The sequence below is a fragment of the Neolamprologus brichardi genome, chromosome 7 (genome assembly GCF_056152115.1).
Source record: "Neolamprologus brichardi isolate AB-2024 chromosome 7, ASM5615211v1, whole genome shotgun sequence".
In the NCBI taxonomy this organism is placed as follows: domain Eukaryota; kingdom Metazoa; phylum Chordata; class Actinopteri; order Cichliformes; family Cichlidae; genus Neolamprologus; species Neolamprologus brichardi.
In genome coordinates, this window is record NC_142110.1 from 49,978,221 (window position 1) to 49,992,538 (window position 14,318).

At 43.2% G+C, this 14,318-nt stretch overlaps 1 protein-coding gene across 9 annotated transcripts in view; it reads right to left on the minus strand.

The window, feature by feature from the left end:
- Positions 1–243: 243 nt before the first annotated feature.
- Positions 244–14,318, minus strand: part of LOC102788428 (putative E3 ubiquitin-protein ligase HERC1) — a 40,121-nt gene continuing 26,046 nt past the window's right edge. For all 9 annotated transcript variants that reach the window (XM_087843776.1, XM_035907022.2, XM_006789072.2 and 6 more), the window contains 38 exons: positions 14,060–14,143; positions 13,146–13,332; positions 12,936–13,063; positions 12,602–12,810; positions 12,112–12,371; positions 11,924–11,976; positions 11,627–11,824; positions 10,925–11,090; positions 10,574–10,823; positions 9,871–10,099; positions 9,510–9,784; positions 8,887–9,014; positions 8,593–8,720; positions 7,966–8,193; positions 7,582–7,709; positions 7,244–7,443; positions 7,021–7,126; positions 6,765–6,896; positions 6,512–6,610; positions 6,198–6,371; positions 5,825–6,109; positions 5,656–5,721; positions 5,419–5,544; positions 5,187–5,325; positions 4,778–4,959; positions 4,392–4,547; positions 4,178–4,300; positions 3,989–4,091; positions 3,580–3,749; positions 3,352–3,490; positions 3,094–3,263; positions 2,810–2,979; positions 2,414–2,579; positions 2,239–2,315; positions 1,891–2,143; positions 1,584–1,736; positions 903–1,208; positions 244–797 (listed from right to left, as the gene is read on the minus strand). In XM_087843776.1, coding sequence (XP_087699902.1) covers positions 612–797; positions 903–1,208; positions 1,584–1,736; positions 1,891–2,143; positions 2,239–2,315; positions 2,414–2,579; positions 2,810–2,979; positions 3,094–3,263; positions 3,352–3,490; positions 3,580–3,749; positions 3,989–4,091; positions 4,178–4,300; positions 4,392–4,547; positions 4,778–4,959; positions 5,187–5,325; positions 5,419–5,544; positions 5,656–5,721; positions 5,825–6,109; positions 6,198–6,371; positions 6,512–6,610; positions 6,765–6,896; positions 7,021–7,126; positions 7,244–7,443; positions 7,582–7,709; positions 7,966–8,193; positions 8,593–8,720; positions 8,887–9,014; positions 9,510–9,784; positions 9,871–10,099; positions 10,574–10,823; positions 10,925–11,090; positions 11,627–11,824; positions 11,924–11,976; positions 12,112–12,371; positions 12,602–12,810; positions 12,936–13,063; positions 13,146–13,332; positions 14,060–14,143 — 6,332 coding nt within the window. In that variant the 3' untranslated portion in view covers positions 244–611. The remainder of the gene's footprint in view (positions 798–902; positions 1,209–1,583; positions 1,737–1,890; positions 2,144–2,238; positions 2,316–2,413; positions 2,580–2,809; positions 2,980–3,093; positions 3,264–3,351; positions 3,491–3,579; positions 3,750–3,988; positions 4,092–4,177; positions 4,301–4,391; positions 4,548–4,777; positions 4,960–5,186; positions 5,326–5,418; positions 5,545–5,655; positions 5,722–5,824; positions 6,110–6,197; positions 6,372–6,511; positions 6,611–6,764; positions 6,897–7,020; positions 7,127–7,243; positions 7,444–7,581; positions 7,710–7,965; positions 8,194–8,592; positions 8,721–8,886; positions 9,015–9,509; positions 9,785–9,870; positions 10,100–10,573; positions 10,824–10,924; positions 11,091–11,626; positions 11,825–11,923; positions 11,977–12,111; positions 12,372–12,601; positions 12,811–12,935; positions 13,064–13,145; positions 13,333–14,059; positions 14,144–14,318) is intronic.

The window sequence follows — 14,318 nt, forward strand, 5'->3', positions numbered from 1 at the left end:
ATATTTTGCATCTACATTTAACCTTTGTACTGATCTCCAAACTTTTTAAAGTGCATTTAAAGTCAACAAAGATAAACAAACATAAGAGACACTAAACCAAACCAGTGGTAACCAGTGTAAACCAGTTTGTTTTCACTTAATTAATACATCATATGTGCATTTCAAAATCTGAATCTGTACATTTGATCTTTTGTTTTTTATTCCTACATTACTTCAACTTGAAAATGTTATTTAGACAACATATTCCTTATTTAAACACTCTTTATTTTACAGTTTTACTGATTACAGTAAGTTTCAGAGGTCAATAAATTATTACACATTTTCGAACAACAGGCACCTTAACTCCTTAACTGTGGCTTATTCACGTAGATTTTTAAAAAAATCTTACTGTTTTCCCTGTAGTAGTTTTGATTCAGAATAAGCACTGCAATAATTACAACATCTGTCACAGCTGGAAGAGAAACTCAAATCTACGCATATTTTTAAATTAACCAACATATAAACATCACAACCGTATAAGTCTGGTGAATAAAAATCTGTGTTCAGTGCATAATGTGCATGGCATCGGAGAAAAACATTCACCACCCCGTTGGAGTCTGGAGTTTTCTGCTTCAGTCCTCGGCGTCAGAGCTGTCTGCTGGGTCGGTGTTGTGAGTCAGCATGTAGTTGTCCATGTCAATGGAGGGGCAGTTGTGAAGGGAGTAACGCAGGCGCTCAGCGAGGATGGCCTGGCTCGTGTAAGGGGGCAGGCGAAGAAGGAAGAAACAGGTCTGAGCGGTTGGAAGTCCGTTGATGGGCTAAATATGAGCAGCAGAGAGAAAAAGAAAAAGAAAACTTTAATAATCTTACTCTTGGTATTTGTTCATGTAACCAGCTTCGTCACCTGGTTGTGATCTCCTTACCCTGTCCACCTTGATGATCTGGAACTTCTGCGTGATATCAGCCAGGTTGGAGGGCAGCCTGGACCTGCCAGAGACGAAGCGTAGGAAAAGCACCCGCTCCTCATTCGTGAACTCCTCCAAGCTCTGCCAGAACCAGCAAATGAGCTGGTGGCTCTCGGTGATATCGCGGTAACGCACCAGCTTCTTTAGCATCTCGACGGAGACTTCTGGCAGGCCGCAGACCAGCTGCTCGAGCTGCTGTGCCGTCAGCAGGGAGAGGAGGGGCACGGGGATGATGGTGGACATGCCCTCTCTCACTGCTGCCACCTGGACATAACAGAACAAGCTCAGCTTTGATACTTCTGAGGGACGAGAACAACAACAACAACAAACAGGGTGAGCAGCGAGCACTAATGGAAGCTGGCAGGCAGACCGGGGCACAAAAAATGAAGCAGAATTAAACTAAAATGAAACAAGCAAACACAAATAAACTGAACTGAAACAAAATGTACCAAATAAATGAAATACAAAACTCTACTCAAAAGTTTTTGTAACATGAAACATTTACTCTTAACTATAGGCATAAAATAAGCGACCTGATCAGTATGATTGCAGGCTGCATGCTCAGATACATTTTTTTCATGTTAACACTTGACTACATTTTTGCCAGTCACAGCCAAATCATCCCACAACACTTCAAACCTGGGAATCCATCTCATGCAGTCTGTATTCCAGAGCTCTCTCCACATATTCAGTCCGGTTTCCAAAGGTCAGAGAGATGTTTTGACCTCCGGGAACCACAGGTACCAGCCTTCCATCTGCACTGTGGGCCATGAATGAATCCAGTGGGATCATCTTCAGAGGGAGATAACACAGAGGAATAATAATGGGAATAAGGTGAAGGGTTGAGAAATAAAGGACTTGGAAAAAAAAAAGCTCAGGAGGAAGGCGTAAAGGAAACATTAATATTAATTCATTCTGCAATAACCCAGTTCACACAATATCTTACCACATGGAAATTGTCCTCAGTGATTTCACTGTTTTCGAGGTGAAGGATGCCTTGGAGGTTGCGGTAGGTGAGCAGGTCCACCTCCTCCAAGTCAGCTCCCCCGAGTGGCATCGAGCAAAGTTGCTTCCACACCCACGGAGCCAGATGAAGGTCCAGAGGTTTCTTAGTGCGGATGGCCACTGCCATCAAGATACCCAAGAAGCGAAACTGGACCATGTGATCATCCGAGTGCGCCGCTGGATTAAGCAGGAACCTGTGGAGATACTCAGTTAGTACAAGAGGCTGTGTGTTCTGTTACACTTCTAAAACACTCATAAATGTTTTTATTTTTTTATTTTAAATGTGCACCTGTCAGTGTTACTGCCCACATCTGCAAAGCTATTGGGAGTATGAATCAGAAGATCCACCACACCAGACTGCAGCTCCTGGTGTAAACACATTACCATTTATCAGTTAAAGTAAAGAACGTTCCAGCCTGCATTATTAGCAATCTCTGACGTTAATGTGCGGCTTTCATCCCCACCTGGCACATCTCGGTGATGGTATCATCAAACACTCCGCCAGCATCGTCAGCTCCCTCTCCTACCAGCTTGACCTTCCAGGCTCGTGACGGCAGCCGCAGTTCCAGAGGATTCAGGCTCACCACTTGCTTTGCGATCTGCACGAAGATGGGTTTGCTCGAACGCCCTCTGCAGAGGAGTAAGAGTGAGGGAATATGAAGGTTTTAATGGGCACACAGAACAAGTAACAGGTCAAAACAACAAAGGTGCCAAACAAAAGCCCTGAAATTCCATTATTAATCCTGGCCGGCCAATTGGAAACACAGCAAGCTGTTCTGGCCAAGTCCTGTTTTTCCACCAGCTGGCTCCTGAAGACATTCACATGCTGCCAACACGCTGAATGTCATGGTCATTCTTACCTTGTGGAAAGCCGTTTTACAGTGATCTGAGGCCCATATGTTTTGCCCTGGGTCATTGTTCTGCCAATCGAGCGCACAAGAGGCAGAGTGTTGACCTTGGGTGATAGAAGGCCTCTGAGCTCCCCTCGTATAATGGCTGTTGTTCCTGAATTATAGCGTGAAGTGGACACCTGCATATAAGGATGGACGGGACAATAAAAAGGAACAGATGCACAATTATAGCCAGGAAGTATTTATTACTCTTTTAACACATTAAAAAGAGCAAAAAAGGGGATTACAGGTACCGGATTTTTGGTGTCCAGGTTGAGCAGCCTCCAGGATTTGTACATGAGATCAGAAAAGTGGTAGAGTACCCTGAGGCGCATGCTGAGAACATCAGGGCTACAGTCTTTCAGAGTGGTGTACTGGGGAGGGACTGACTGTGGAAGGCCTAACTGGAAATTCCCAGAGCCACCTGGAGATAAAAGTAAAACATGCAGTACCAGGTGTGTTCCCATTCATCCATCATAGTGTGTGCAATGTAACGCCGTATGTGTCTGTACCTGAGTTCTTCATCGAGGTAGAGGGGGTGGTCCACGCCGAACTGTGGCAGCGGCCAGCAGAGATCTGCCTGATGGTTTTACCCTGGAGGGCTGCGACAAGCGTGGGCTCTTTCATTGAGTTGGTGTGCCCAAGGCCAAGCTGGAACACACGCATTAAAACACAACATGGCAAGATGTTAAAATCTGCAATGTAAGCATAGCCTGTCATTTTCAGAGCACGCCGATTACCTGTCCTTCGTTGTTGCTGCCCCAGGCATAGACGTCTCCAGTGGAGGACATGGCGAGCACATGCTCACAGCCCACAGCAATGTCTTCTATAAACAGTCCTTCCAGGGACGGCACCACCTGGGGGCAGGATTTGTTCTTCAGCATGGAGTCCGGCAGGCCAATCATACGCTCTGAAAAAAGTAATGCAATTTTTTTTTGTAAGTTTTAGTTTCCTTGGTAGCAGGAAGTTTAAATTTGATGTACGTTCAATCATTCAGGTAAGGAAGCATTTTCAGTCTCCCACTGAAAACATCCAGATACACAGAATCAACTTTTGGGGATTTAGGGAAGCTTGCAAACAATATTTCAACCAATAATGCAAACACTGTTGGGTTTACATAATATGTTTGAATTTGACAGTATAATGTACCTTGACCAAATGTGTAGACATGTCCATCACAGGCCAAGGCCACAGAGAACTGAGTTCCACAACAGACCTTCTTAATTCTCTTATTGCAAAGTTGCTCAACTTTCTACAAACAGGAAAAAAATAACACAAACATAAACTTTTTGTCCTTCCAGGATTCCTAAAAGTGAATCTTTGGTAGCGCTAACCTACCTGAGGGTAGTATTTTGCTGTGGAAGAACCAGTTCCCAATTTACCATAATCTCCATCTCCAAATGCCCACACAACCATGCCATCAAGAGACACCACCAAAGTGTGATTGAGACCACATGACACCTGAGAAACGTAACCAAAGTTTGATTTTTTTAGTGTAAAAATTGACATTTAAAGTCTTTTACATTCAAAGCCAATGCTGTCCATGATTTACCTGTCCAACATGATATCCCTCTAGTGCAGCCACCCTTTCAGGCAGCATTTTGTTAGATGTCGACCTTTGACCCAGACGGCCAGATTCACCACTACCGAAGGTGAACAACTTCCCATCTGCTGTAACCACAGCAGAATGCCTGAAGCCACAAGCGAGCTAACAAAGCAAAGCTGTGTTAAATTCATCTATGTCAACAAATATTTGTGTTTAAATTCACTCAGTCAGTGAACTTTGAAAATATTCATTTTTTTAAAGCTACAAATTAAGAAGCACTGCAATCAAACAGTGGCTGCATTTAATAAAATACAATAAACTCATGATTAACTTTATTGAAAAAAACATTAAAATATCACATGACAAGTTTGGTGCAAAGACTTCCTCGATACCTGAATGACCTCTTCTCCTTGCAGCGCCTCTATCTGTTTGGGTCTCCTCTGTCTTTCACTGTTGCCATGACCCAGTTTTCCAAAATCTCCGTCTCCCCAGCTGAATACCTCCCCAGTCTCAGTCAGGGCCATCGAGTGTCCGTCTGAACCACAAGATGTCGCCAGCTGTGTCACCACGTACCCTGCCCACAGACAAGTGTAAATTAGACTGATACAAATTTACAAATTAGAGGAAATTAACAGTTAGGCCTAATTACAAGCAAATACATCCAACTGCAGTACTACAAGGAAACTAGTTTTCCTTCCAATCTCTTGAGGACAAAAAAACCCCAACAAAAAACCAAAACACTGAGAGATTCAAAAGCAGACCAGCGCCGACTGGTTCTTACCCCGTTTGGGAATACTTTACCTTGAAAAGCAGAGATAATAGTTGGAACATAGAGATCATCAGAATTCCCTTGGCCCAGTCTGCCATATTGTCCTTCTCCTACAGCCAGTACAGTCCCATTGGACTGGAGCAGAAAGGTACAGTTCTGACCACACACAACCTGAAAGACAGTTGAATCGCCCAAAAAAAGTGAAGTAGCATTATAAAAGAGCAGCAATCAGGAACAAAGACTGCACCCTGCGTGAAACAGTACCTGCTGTGTCTGTAACAGAGAGGGTGCCAGTGTAGGCATCCTAAGATTGGTTCCCATTCCAGCCAGCTGCCCGAAACGTCCATTGCCCCACAGATACACCTCAGTCTTTCCCCCTTGTTGCCAATCCTTAGAGACACAGGAGGGCACACAGCACTTTCAGTCAATCGAACAGCCTAATGTTTGTCTTTTTTGTTTCCTTCACACCTGAATTGTTTTTAAGAATGGCACAACTATTACCTCCGGTCTACTGGTGGCCCACGACATCAGCTGCTCATCCATCCTGAAACTCCACTTGCTATTGTCCTAAAGGACAAAGGAGAGCATAAAGTTGCAAGAAGTCAATACAAGAGAGACTATAATATAATAGAGACAAAGCAACAGCATCAAACAGAATGTCCCTGCTCACCAGTGCCTTGGCAATTTTATTGTCCTGCACATCGTGAAATTCTGAAACAATGAAGGCTTCAGGGAAGGCAGTGCCACTGGCTATAGCCTCAGCGCTGCGCACTGTGGTGGCATAAGTGACTAGCCAGGTCCACTCTGGAGGGCAGGAGTGAGCATCGGGGTAAGTGTGGTGTGGTGGGTGTGGGTAACAGCACAGGTGTTTCTCCAAGGACAGCCCAACTGTCAAGGAGGCCAGGCTCTGCAGGAAGGCACTGTGGACGAGCTGGTCGCCAGCTCCCACATGGGTCTGCAGAGAAGACATTCGAAGTCATGTCTCAGTTGTAGAACATGAAACAGCTCCAATATAGCTTCAACATGCAGTTTAAATAAATTACCCGCTCATAGTTGTACTGCTCCTGCAGCAGCAGGGGCAGCCTCTCCAGGAAGACAGCCAAACAAGGTGCCCGATTTAGACCCGAAACGTTTTGGCTTCTGAGGACCGTACGACAGGAAGCTAGCACGTGATTTTGGTTGATCCAGTCAGGGGTGCAGCAGATCAACAAAACATCCTGGGAAATGACAGAACAGATATTTTTACCCAAGCAGCACTGAGGGAATTAAAATGATCATAGATGTTAACGTTATTATAAATATAGAAATAAATGAGATATACTGGCCACACATTAAGGCTTTGAGTGATTCATATTACCTTTGACCTTCCAAAACAGGCAGCAACCCCCATGTTTGGTATCCACGTAGTGCTGACAGCTGAACCCAAACCGGTAACAGTTTGTAACACCGAACCATCCTGTAACAAGCAGAAAGAAACATATGGATTACAATTTTGCAGTGAATCACGGCAAGCAGTTCCTTCGTTACCACACAAAGCAGATGGACTTAATAATTAGGGATGTTGGCACTAATTTAAGGGGCAAACAGAAATAATCTTTTTTTTTTCTGACCTGTAAGGACCAGATGTTGAGCAGACCCCCTATCCCGCCAGACACTAGAGCTAATCCACTGGAACAAAATGAAAGGGACTTCACGGCCATAATGTGGCCATGAAGTACAAATGCACACTTTGCACTATCCTGCTGTAAAGAGAAGAAGAAAGACGATTTCATAAGATAAAATTGGTTACACAAACAGGTGATTTTATGAAAGTAACAAAATAAAATTAACAGCACCAAAGAGCTTTAGCAGCAGATCCAAACTCACCTTGGTCTCAGTGTCTCTCTCCTGGCTGTTCAACATGCTGGGCAACGATACAACAGTGCCCCCCTGTGGTAGTGTCCAGACATACACGGAGCCATTCTGACAACCTCTGTCGAACCACACAGAAGAAAGACAGAAATCAATGACCAGCATGAAACCTACATGAATCTTTCTTATTATTATTCTTCTCCTTCTCTAAAATGCTACAAAACTGTATTAAACATACGCGGCCAGCATTAGTCTGGGATCAGGTGCTCTTCCAGGGAGTGGACACCATTCGGCAATGTTAACAGTACTGGTGTGGAAGAGATTATGGAGGGTCACCCAAGAGCTCCCAGAGCGTCCCAGTACCTTTACTACCTCTGACCTCCCCAAACAGAGCAGCAAGTGTCCTGTGGGGTCCCACTTTAAGGAGCACACGCTGTCCTATATCGTAAAGAGCAGGGTAGAGTTAGGCAGTTAAAAAAGAGAAACCCCCCCCCATAAAACTGCCACAATATCGAGACCAAATTTTCTGCAGTGCTCACTAATACATCGCAGTTAGAGTGAGTGTGGATGGCAAACCTGGAAGAGAGACAGCACTACGGGCTGCTCGTTCTCATAAGTTTCTGTTGTGGACAACAGAATCTTCCCACTGGGATAGCCCGCTGCAAACGCTTTGTCCTCACTGTGCCAGGCTACACACTGGGCAGCTAGAAGACATATGAGGTTATTGCACGTCTCTGCATGATGAGAGTTTACTAAGAATATTTGATAGATATCACTCTTAAGTCTGTAAGTCTTCATAATTTATATTTGTGAATTTAGAGCAAGCAGGCAGTTAGCATAGCATTAAAGCAGGAACAGGTTAGCTGTGTCTCAGATTCAACACCTGTTAATATATTGATTCAATTTTGGTCACCAGCTTTGTTTTTAAGCAGCAACAGTTGTGTGTCAGACTCTCCTTACCCTCGTTCCTGTGGCAGGCAGTGAGTTCAGTGCTCCTCACAAGCAGGTCTGTTTCCTGCATTGTGACCTGCAACCAGCACAGTGAGCCATCCAGCCGTCCCACCAACAGGCTCTCAGCGGGTCTATTCTTACAGGCTGCAGACTGGTCAAGCACCCACAAACTGAAGGCCTGAGCCCAGCAAAGAGCAGTGACCCGAGAACCCTGGTTCTCCACGTGACAGAGCGATCCTAAAAAGCAGCAGAAACACAGTCACATGGGCTAAAGTCTGTGTTTTTGTTTGACAGGTCACAGAATAATGTGCCTTGATATTGTCAGTCGTGTCATATTCACCTGCGGAAAGTGAGAATTTTCTCTACATTTTCTCTATTAATTTAATTCTTAATTTATTATTATTATTATTATTTCATTATTATTTTTTGAAGGAATGTAACTATCAGGCATTCAAGCTTGATATGAAATATTTAGTTATTTTATCCTTTTAATTTTAATATAAAATGCAGAGTACTGAAAGAAAGAGTTCTTCATTAATCTGACATTATTACAGAACATAAATATAAAATTTACGTTTTTATTATTAGCTGCAAGTAACTGTAAAATCTGAAAAACAAAAGACTTGTAGGAACTACCTCTAATGTTCATAATGTTGATGTGTTTGTTCTCGGGGGCAGCCAAAAAGTTCCCCCCTGTACTCCAGTACACAGGAGACATGAGATGACATCTGCCAGCCCTCTCGCTGCTCGATCGGTCTGTCTTACTGCAAGTATCAACGGGAAAAAGGATACGTTACAGCAACACCAGTCCATTCAGTATAATTAAAACTTTATGAGCAAGTATATTAGACTTTGAAATGTAAATTAAGGCTTTGGTAGTTAAAATGAGAAATCTGTGTATAAAATGCAAAACTACAAAAAAAGTATAACCTGGTAATACAGGAGAAGGTGGTCTGTAGCTCCACGGTGTTGTGGCTAATGCTCCATAGCTGTACCACTTTGTCCTGAGAACATGTAGCCAACAAACTCTGCTCACTGCTCCAGGAACAGCTGGCCACCTAAACAGAAGAGAAACAGTGTAAACGTACTTTTAATTTACATCCACTCATCCATCCATCTTCTTAACTGCTTATCTAATTCAGGGCCACAAGAGGATCGACTCTATCCCTGCTATCACAGGGCGAGAGGCAGGTTCATCACAGGGTTAACACACAGAGACAGGATTACTAATCAACCACTGAGCATGTCTTTGATGTGGGTACCTGGAAGTGAACCCACACAGGCAGAGGGAGAACATGCAAACTAATTTTACTATATACTTCACATTTACCTGGGAAATGCAAGATCCCAAGCAGTATAAAGTATTATAAAGTCATAGTTACAGCTGTGAGTGTAATCATTTATATTCTAAGTGGTGGGTTGTTGTTTTTTTTTTAGCAACAAGCTTATGGTAATAGAGAAGATTAAAACGCAATCTTTCCAGCAAAACAAAACACATCTTACACAACACACAAAACAAACAACAACAAAAAAAGGACGCACATATGACTCACCTTGTTATAATGTCCTTCCAGTCTCTTAAGGGGGCATTTCCGCAGGTCACCAACCAAGTCGCTGTATGTTTGAGGTCGATGAGAACTGTCCCTTCCTGTGGCAGCCAAAGCCTGCACCAGCTGTTGTGCTGCCCACTGGCGGTGTTTACTGGTTAGCCGAGCAGAGAGGACACATGCTGCCAATGCATTTGCCAGCTCCAGAGGGCCAACTTTGGCACTGAGGTGTGGCAAAGAGGAGGGAGTCAAAGAGGAAGAGCCCCCCTGGTTTCCTGCATCTGAGCCAGAGGAGAGCTATTTTAGTAACAGTGCATTAAATCATTACACGCAGTGCATCCAGTATAACAAACAGGCTCTCTCTCACCATTAGTCTCGTGTTCAGCTTTGTCTGGGGTGTAACAGTGATGGCTCTTTTCAGTGAGCAGGGACACCAGACTTTGTGTGACCAGGAACGTTGGCGGCGTCTGGTCATGATAGTCCCTCCGCTGCTGGGCTCCCGGGTTTGCAGCTGTTAAGCTGGCATTCAGGCATGCTCTTTGCTGTGGGTCACTGATGGCTCCAATATTAACCCCTGTAGCTGCTGCCATCAGGTCCTAACAGAAATAACGTTAAACATACGTTCACGTTTTTAGAATTTCTTGAAGTTCAGGCAAACCATATTAATAAACAAATATTGTTTTGATGTTTGTGTTCAGTCAAACAACAGAGTAAAGTGTTGTAGTTATGAAATAAAAAATTAGGATTAAGTTTATTAGCATTTGTATTTGTTTGGCGTTTTCTGGTGACTCATGCAAAATACTAGGAAACTAATTTTTTACTTTTCTCGTATAACTTGAGTTATCTTTATCTATAGACCACACTCAGCTAGATCATCAATAAAGATTTAAAGAGGACATCCTTTACTGGATGTCCATGGAGGCTATAATTACTTAAACCTTCTACACACCAAAATTGCACACAAGACTGAACTGAACCTGATTTTAAACAAGATGACATGACTTTATCAAGCTTTTAGAACTCAAAACCTAAATTATCTATAATCAGCAGACTGACAGGAGAAAACTAACCTGAGTGCATATCTCCACCAGCTCTCTGTAAGCAGTAGGACTGTGGGACACCACGCTGCCAATGGCTGAGGTAAGAAAGGTGAGGCAGGTGGAGTTGCTGCCATCTGTCGCCAGCCCTCTCATACTGGACCGACCGTCCACGCAGGTGTGAGCCCTGCCACCTGCCGCTAAAGTCATCAAACGCACCAGAATACGGATGTCTGCCAGACCCAAGGACTCAAGTCCATTAGACTGGCTACTCACTGATGCACTGAAGATGGCAATAGGAAAGGACTCATGAAACCACTCAGCAAAAGAATACATTTTAAAAAAGAATACAGAAAATGTTGTTGATTTTACAATCATACTAACCCTGAGGCAGTCTGGGACAGCGCTCTCATCACGATGCTGTAAGCAAGCAGAATCTGGGCTGTGGATGTGACTCTCCTTAATGCTTTCAGTCTATCATGAGAGTCCCTCAGTGATACTGCCTGCTGTCCAAGGCTCAAAGAGGTCTTCTGCTCGACAAGGGCATTCCCTATTGGGAAGAAATACGTAAAAACATTTTAATTAAAAGGAAAAACATGATTTTGAATGGAACGGTAAAACCGAAAAACACTTATGTAGTGTGGGTGTGCAAGATATTCACAATCCTAGATCCAAATAGACAGCTGGAAGTACTGTTTGTGTTTCAGATGTCGCGCTATGATAAGTGAGCGATGAATCACCACCCAGCAGTGAATAAAACTAGGTTTTGATCCTGGGGTCTTGCTGCCAACATGCACAGAGGGAATGTGGGTGTGTGTTACAAGTCTAAAAACTTAGCAAACCATTCACCAAAATATAAAAAACAGTGGACAGTAAGCTTCTGAGTATTTATGGCTTGTTTCTTTGTGAATGCCTGGCAGTTTATGTACAAGTCTGCAGACACATTTTTGTTTTTTATCATTTTGTTTTTCAGTTCTGTACCTGTTAAAAGACATCATTTTATGCATCAAGGTTCTGTAATTCTGTTTTAACTTAAAAAACTACAGCACTTGGTTCTTTGTATAACAAAACAAAATGAAATAATACCTTTGGGAACAGGTGCTCTTGAAGGACAAGCTGAACTGTAAACTAGCGCTCCAAGTGGATCTGGCTCTGTAAAGGCAATGGGGTCTGGTACCAGCTTCTTCTCAGTCAAACCGAGTGGTCTGAGCAGGAGCCCAAAATCTTCCAGTCCTGTCAGTTTCTCTGTGTCATACTCATCTTGGTGGCTCATCTCCCAGTCATCTACACAAGCAGAAGGACCATTCATATTGTATATTCATTATAAAGTCAAAGATAATTGTTCTGTTGTACCTCACGTTAGATAAAAAATACCTTCCATACCATCAGATGTGCTGTCCATCTGGCCAATTAAATCTGATGTCAGGCCTTTAATCCTAAAGCAAAAAGTAGGACACAACAATGATGAAAAGTGAGAAAAAGAGTAAATCCAAAAGGTTTTCTTCCTTACATTACATGTGGAGCATATTGCATGAGTCTACCATTTCCCATCTGTACATTATCTCCTGTACCTTTCATATTTGGAGTTTGGATTGCTTGCATTTGCAGCCAGGTACTTTTCCCTGCAGGTGCTGCAGAGGAGGTAGAAGGGGAAGTTGGAGCCACATTCCCCTTTGAACCAAACATCCACGTAGGCCCCAGTGCTGTCATAGCCCTTACGTGCAGCACTCTGCCCACAGCCTGGGTGTCGTCGCTTTATGTGATTGTTAAACTGCAAGGTGAGGGTGTTGCACAGCTCACATTTAACCATCTGACTGTGTTCCTCTCCAGCCTAAAAGGGGCATAGTAAAATGCATGTAAGGACAGTAAGGACAGTAAGAGAAGAGCCTAAAAAGTTATGCATGTGGACTTGGACTGTCAAAAAGCATAAAAGTCTAATCTTTGTTTAACTGGACTAACTTTGCATATCAATTCAGTCACTTACATTTATTAAAGTCTTTAAAGAGATTGAGATAGATTAAAATGATATTTTTTCATGCACATTAAGTGCTTATGTGTCACCTCCACTATCTGCAGTGTGTCTCTCTCCAAGCTGAAGAATGAAGGGGTGAGGAGGTCCTCGTAACTTTCTTCATGGTATGGATCATCCATGTAGCCAAGCTCTGACTCTTCCTCAGCAGAGTAAGGGTGAAACTCTACCTGCTCCGGCCAATCACTGACAGCTGTGTGCTGTTGATACAACTGGGGGAGAGGGCTGGGTGATGGCAAGTCTGAAAATAAAAAGTTTTGTTAGAATTGAAAATACAATATATTAAAAGGAACTGTTGTCCGCATCTTATCTTTGAACATAGTTTAAATGTTTTGCATTTCATTTTGATTTTTCTCTGTGTCTGACCTGCCCTTCGGAACGAGGTCCTCTGAGTGGGGCCTGAGCGTCGCCGCCGGGCCGGAGGAGGTCTATTCCTAGTGAGGTGGACATCCAAGAAGTTCTCCCTTTCTATCCAGTCGAGCCCGGGTAACAGGCTGTAAATGAAATAACTGAGGCTGTCAGTGTACTCCTTGAATGTACTGAATGTACTGAGTGTATGTTCATTGGACCCCTCACCTTTCAGTGGTGTGACTGGTGGGGCGCTCGGGACACTGAACTGTCTCTGGCCCATCTGGGGACGGAGTCTCAGGAGCCCCCTCTGGTCTTGGTGACTCAGCTACTTGCTGCTCCTCAGTCAGGGGGTGCTCTAGCATCCAGCTGGCCAACACCTCAATGGTTTGTGAGTCCAAGTCACCTGCTACATCTGGGGGAACCACAGGGAAGTTGAACTGTCAGTTCAAAAGGAAAAGATGCATCACAGAGTGCTGCATTGCTAATTCATGTCAGACATCACCATGCGACCGCTACTGTTTATAGTCTGAGATCACCAGGCACATCTGACAAACGCAGGTGTGACAAGAGAGTGAAATCTGTGATATAAAGGATGAAGGTCTAAAATTTAGATGAAAAAAAGGTGATGCCAAAAATGTGACAATATTCACATACTTTAAGTTGCTTACATGCTCATAATGTATGTGTATGTGTACCATATGAGAACAAAATATTGTGAATTGGTTCATTTTTAACAATGCAAATCTTCTGTGAAGATGAGATTTTTATGAAACACTGCAAATTAAAGAAAGTGAACTGTGCAAAAACTTTTCCACAAGTGGTGAAGAGAATCTGAAACCGATCAGTAAATCGTAATGCCAAGGTGGGGAGCCACTGAGGTGTGGATTGTTCACAAAAACCCAGTTGAAAAACTAGAAAGTCTCAGTTGATGTCCACCAATGAACAGCAACACGAAAATCCCAAAACTAGAAAACTGAACTTCTTATCAAAGAAAATAAATTTTCTCAATCAAAACGACACTTATCCTATTTTAGATACTACAGGAAGGTTGAAACACGCAGTAAAAGGACAGATATTAAGAAGATAAAGCACATGAAGCAAAAATGTTGTGGCATCAGACACACTACACAAAGCAGTACCTGCTGCCTCCATGGCCCAGTAGATATGTCTCATAGAGAATCCCATTTCTAGCAACCGACTGGTGACAAACATTTGTGTCCGTTCTGGTGATTGAGGAGATAAGAAAAAGTGCACAAAAGAACAGAAAACAAAAACAAGCCCACAGCTCCATTTCGGGAAGTATATGTGTAATTTAGCAATTGTTTTTATTTGTTTATGCTGCCTCTTACAAGTTTAGATTATGAAAGGCCTCCTCATCTTATGTAAAGAACTCCACTT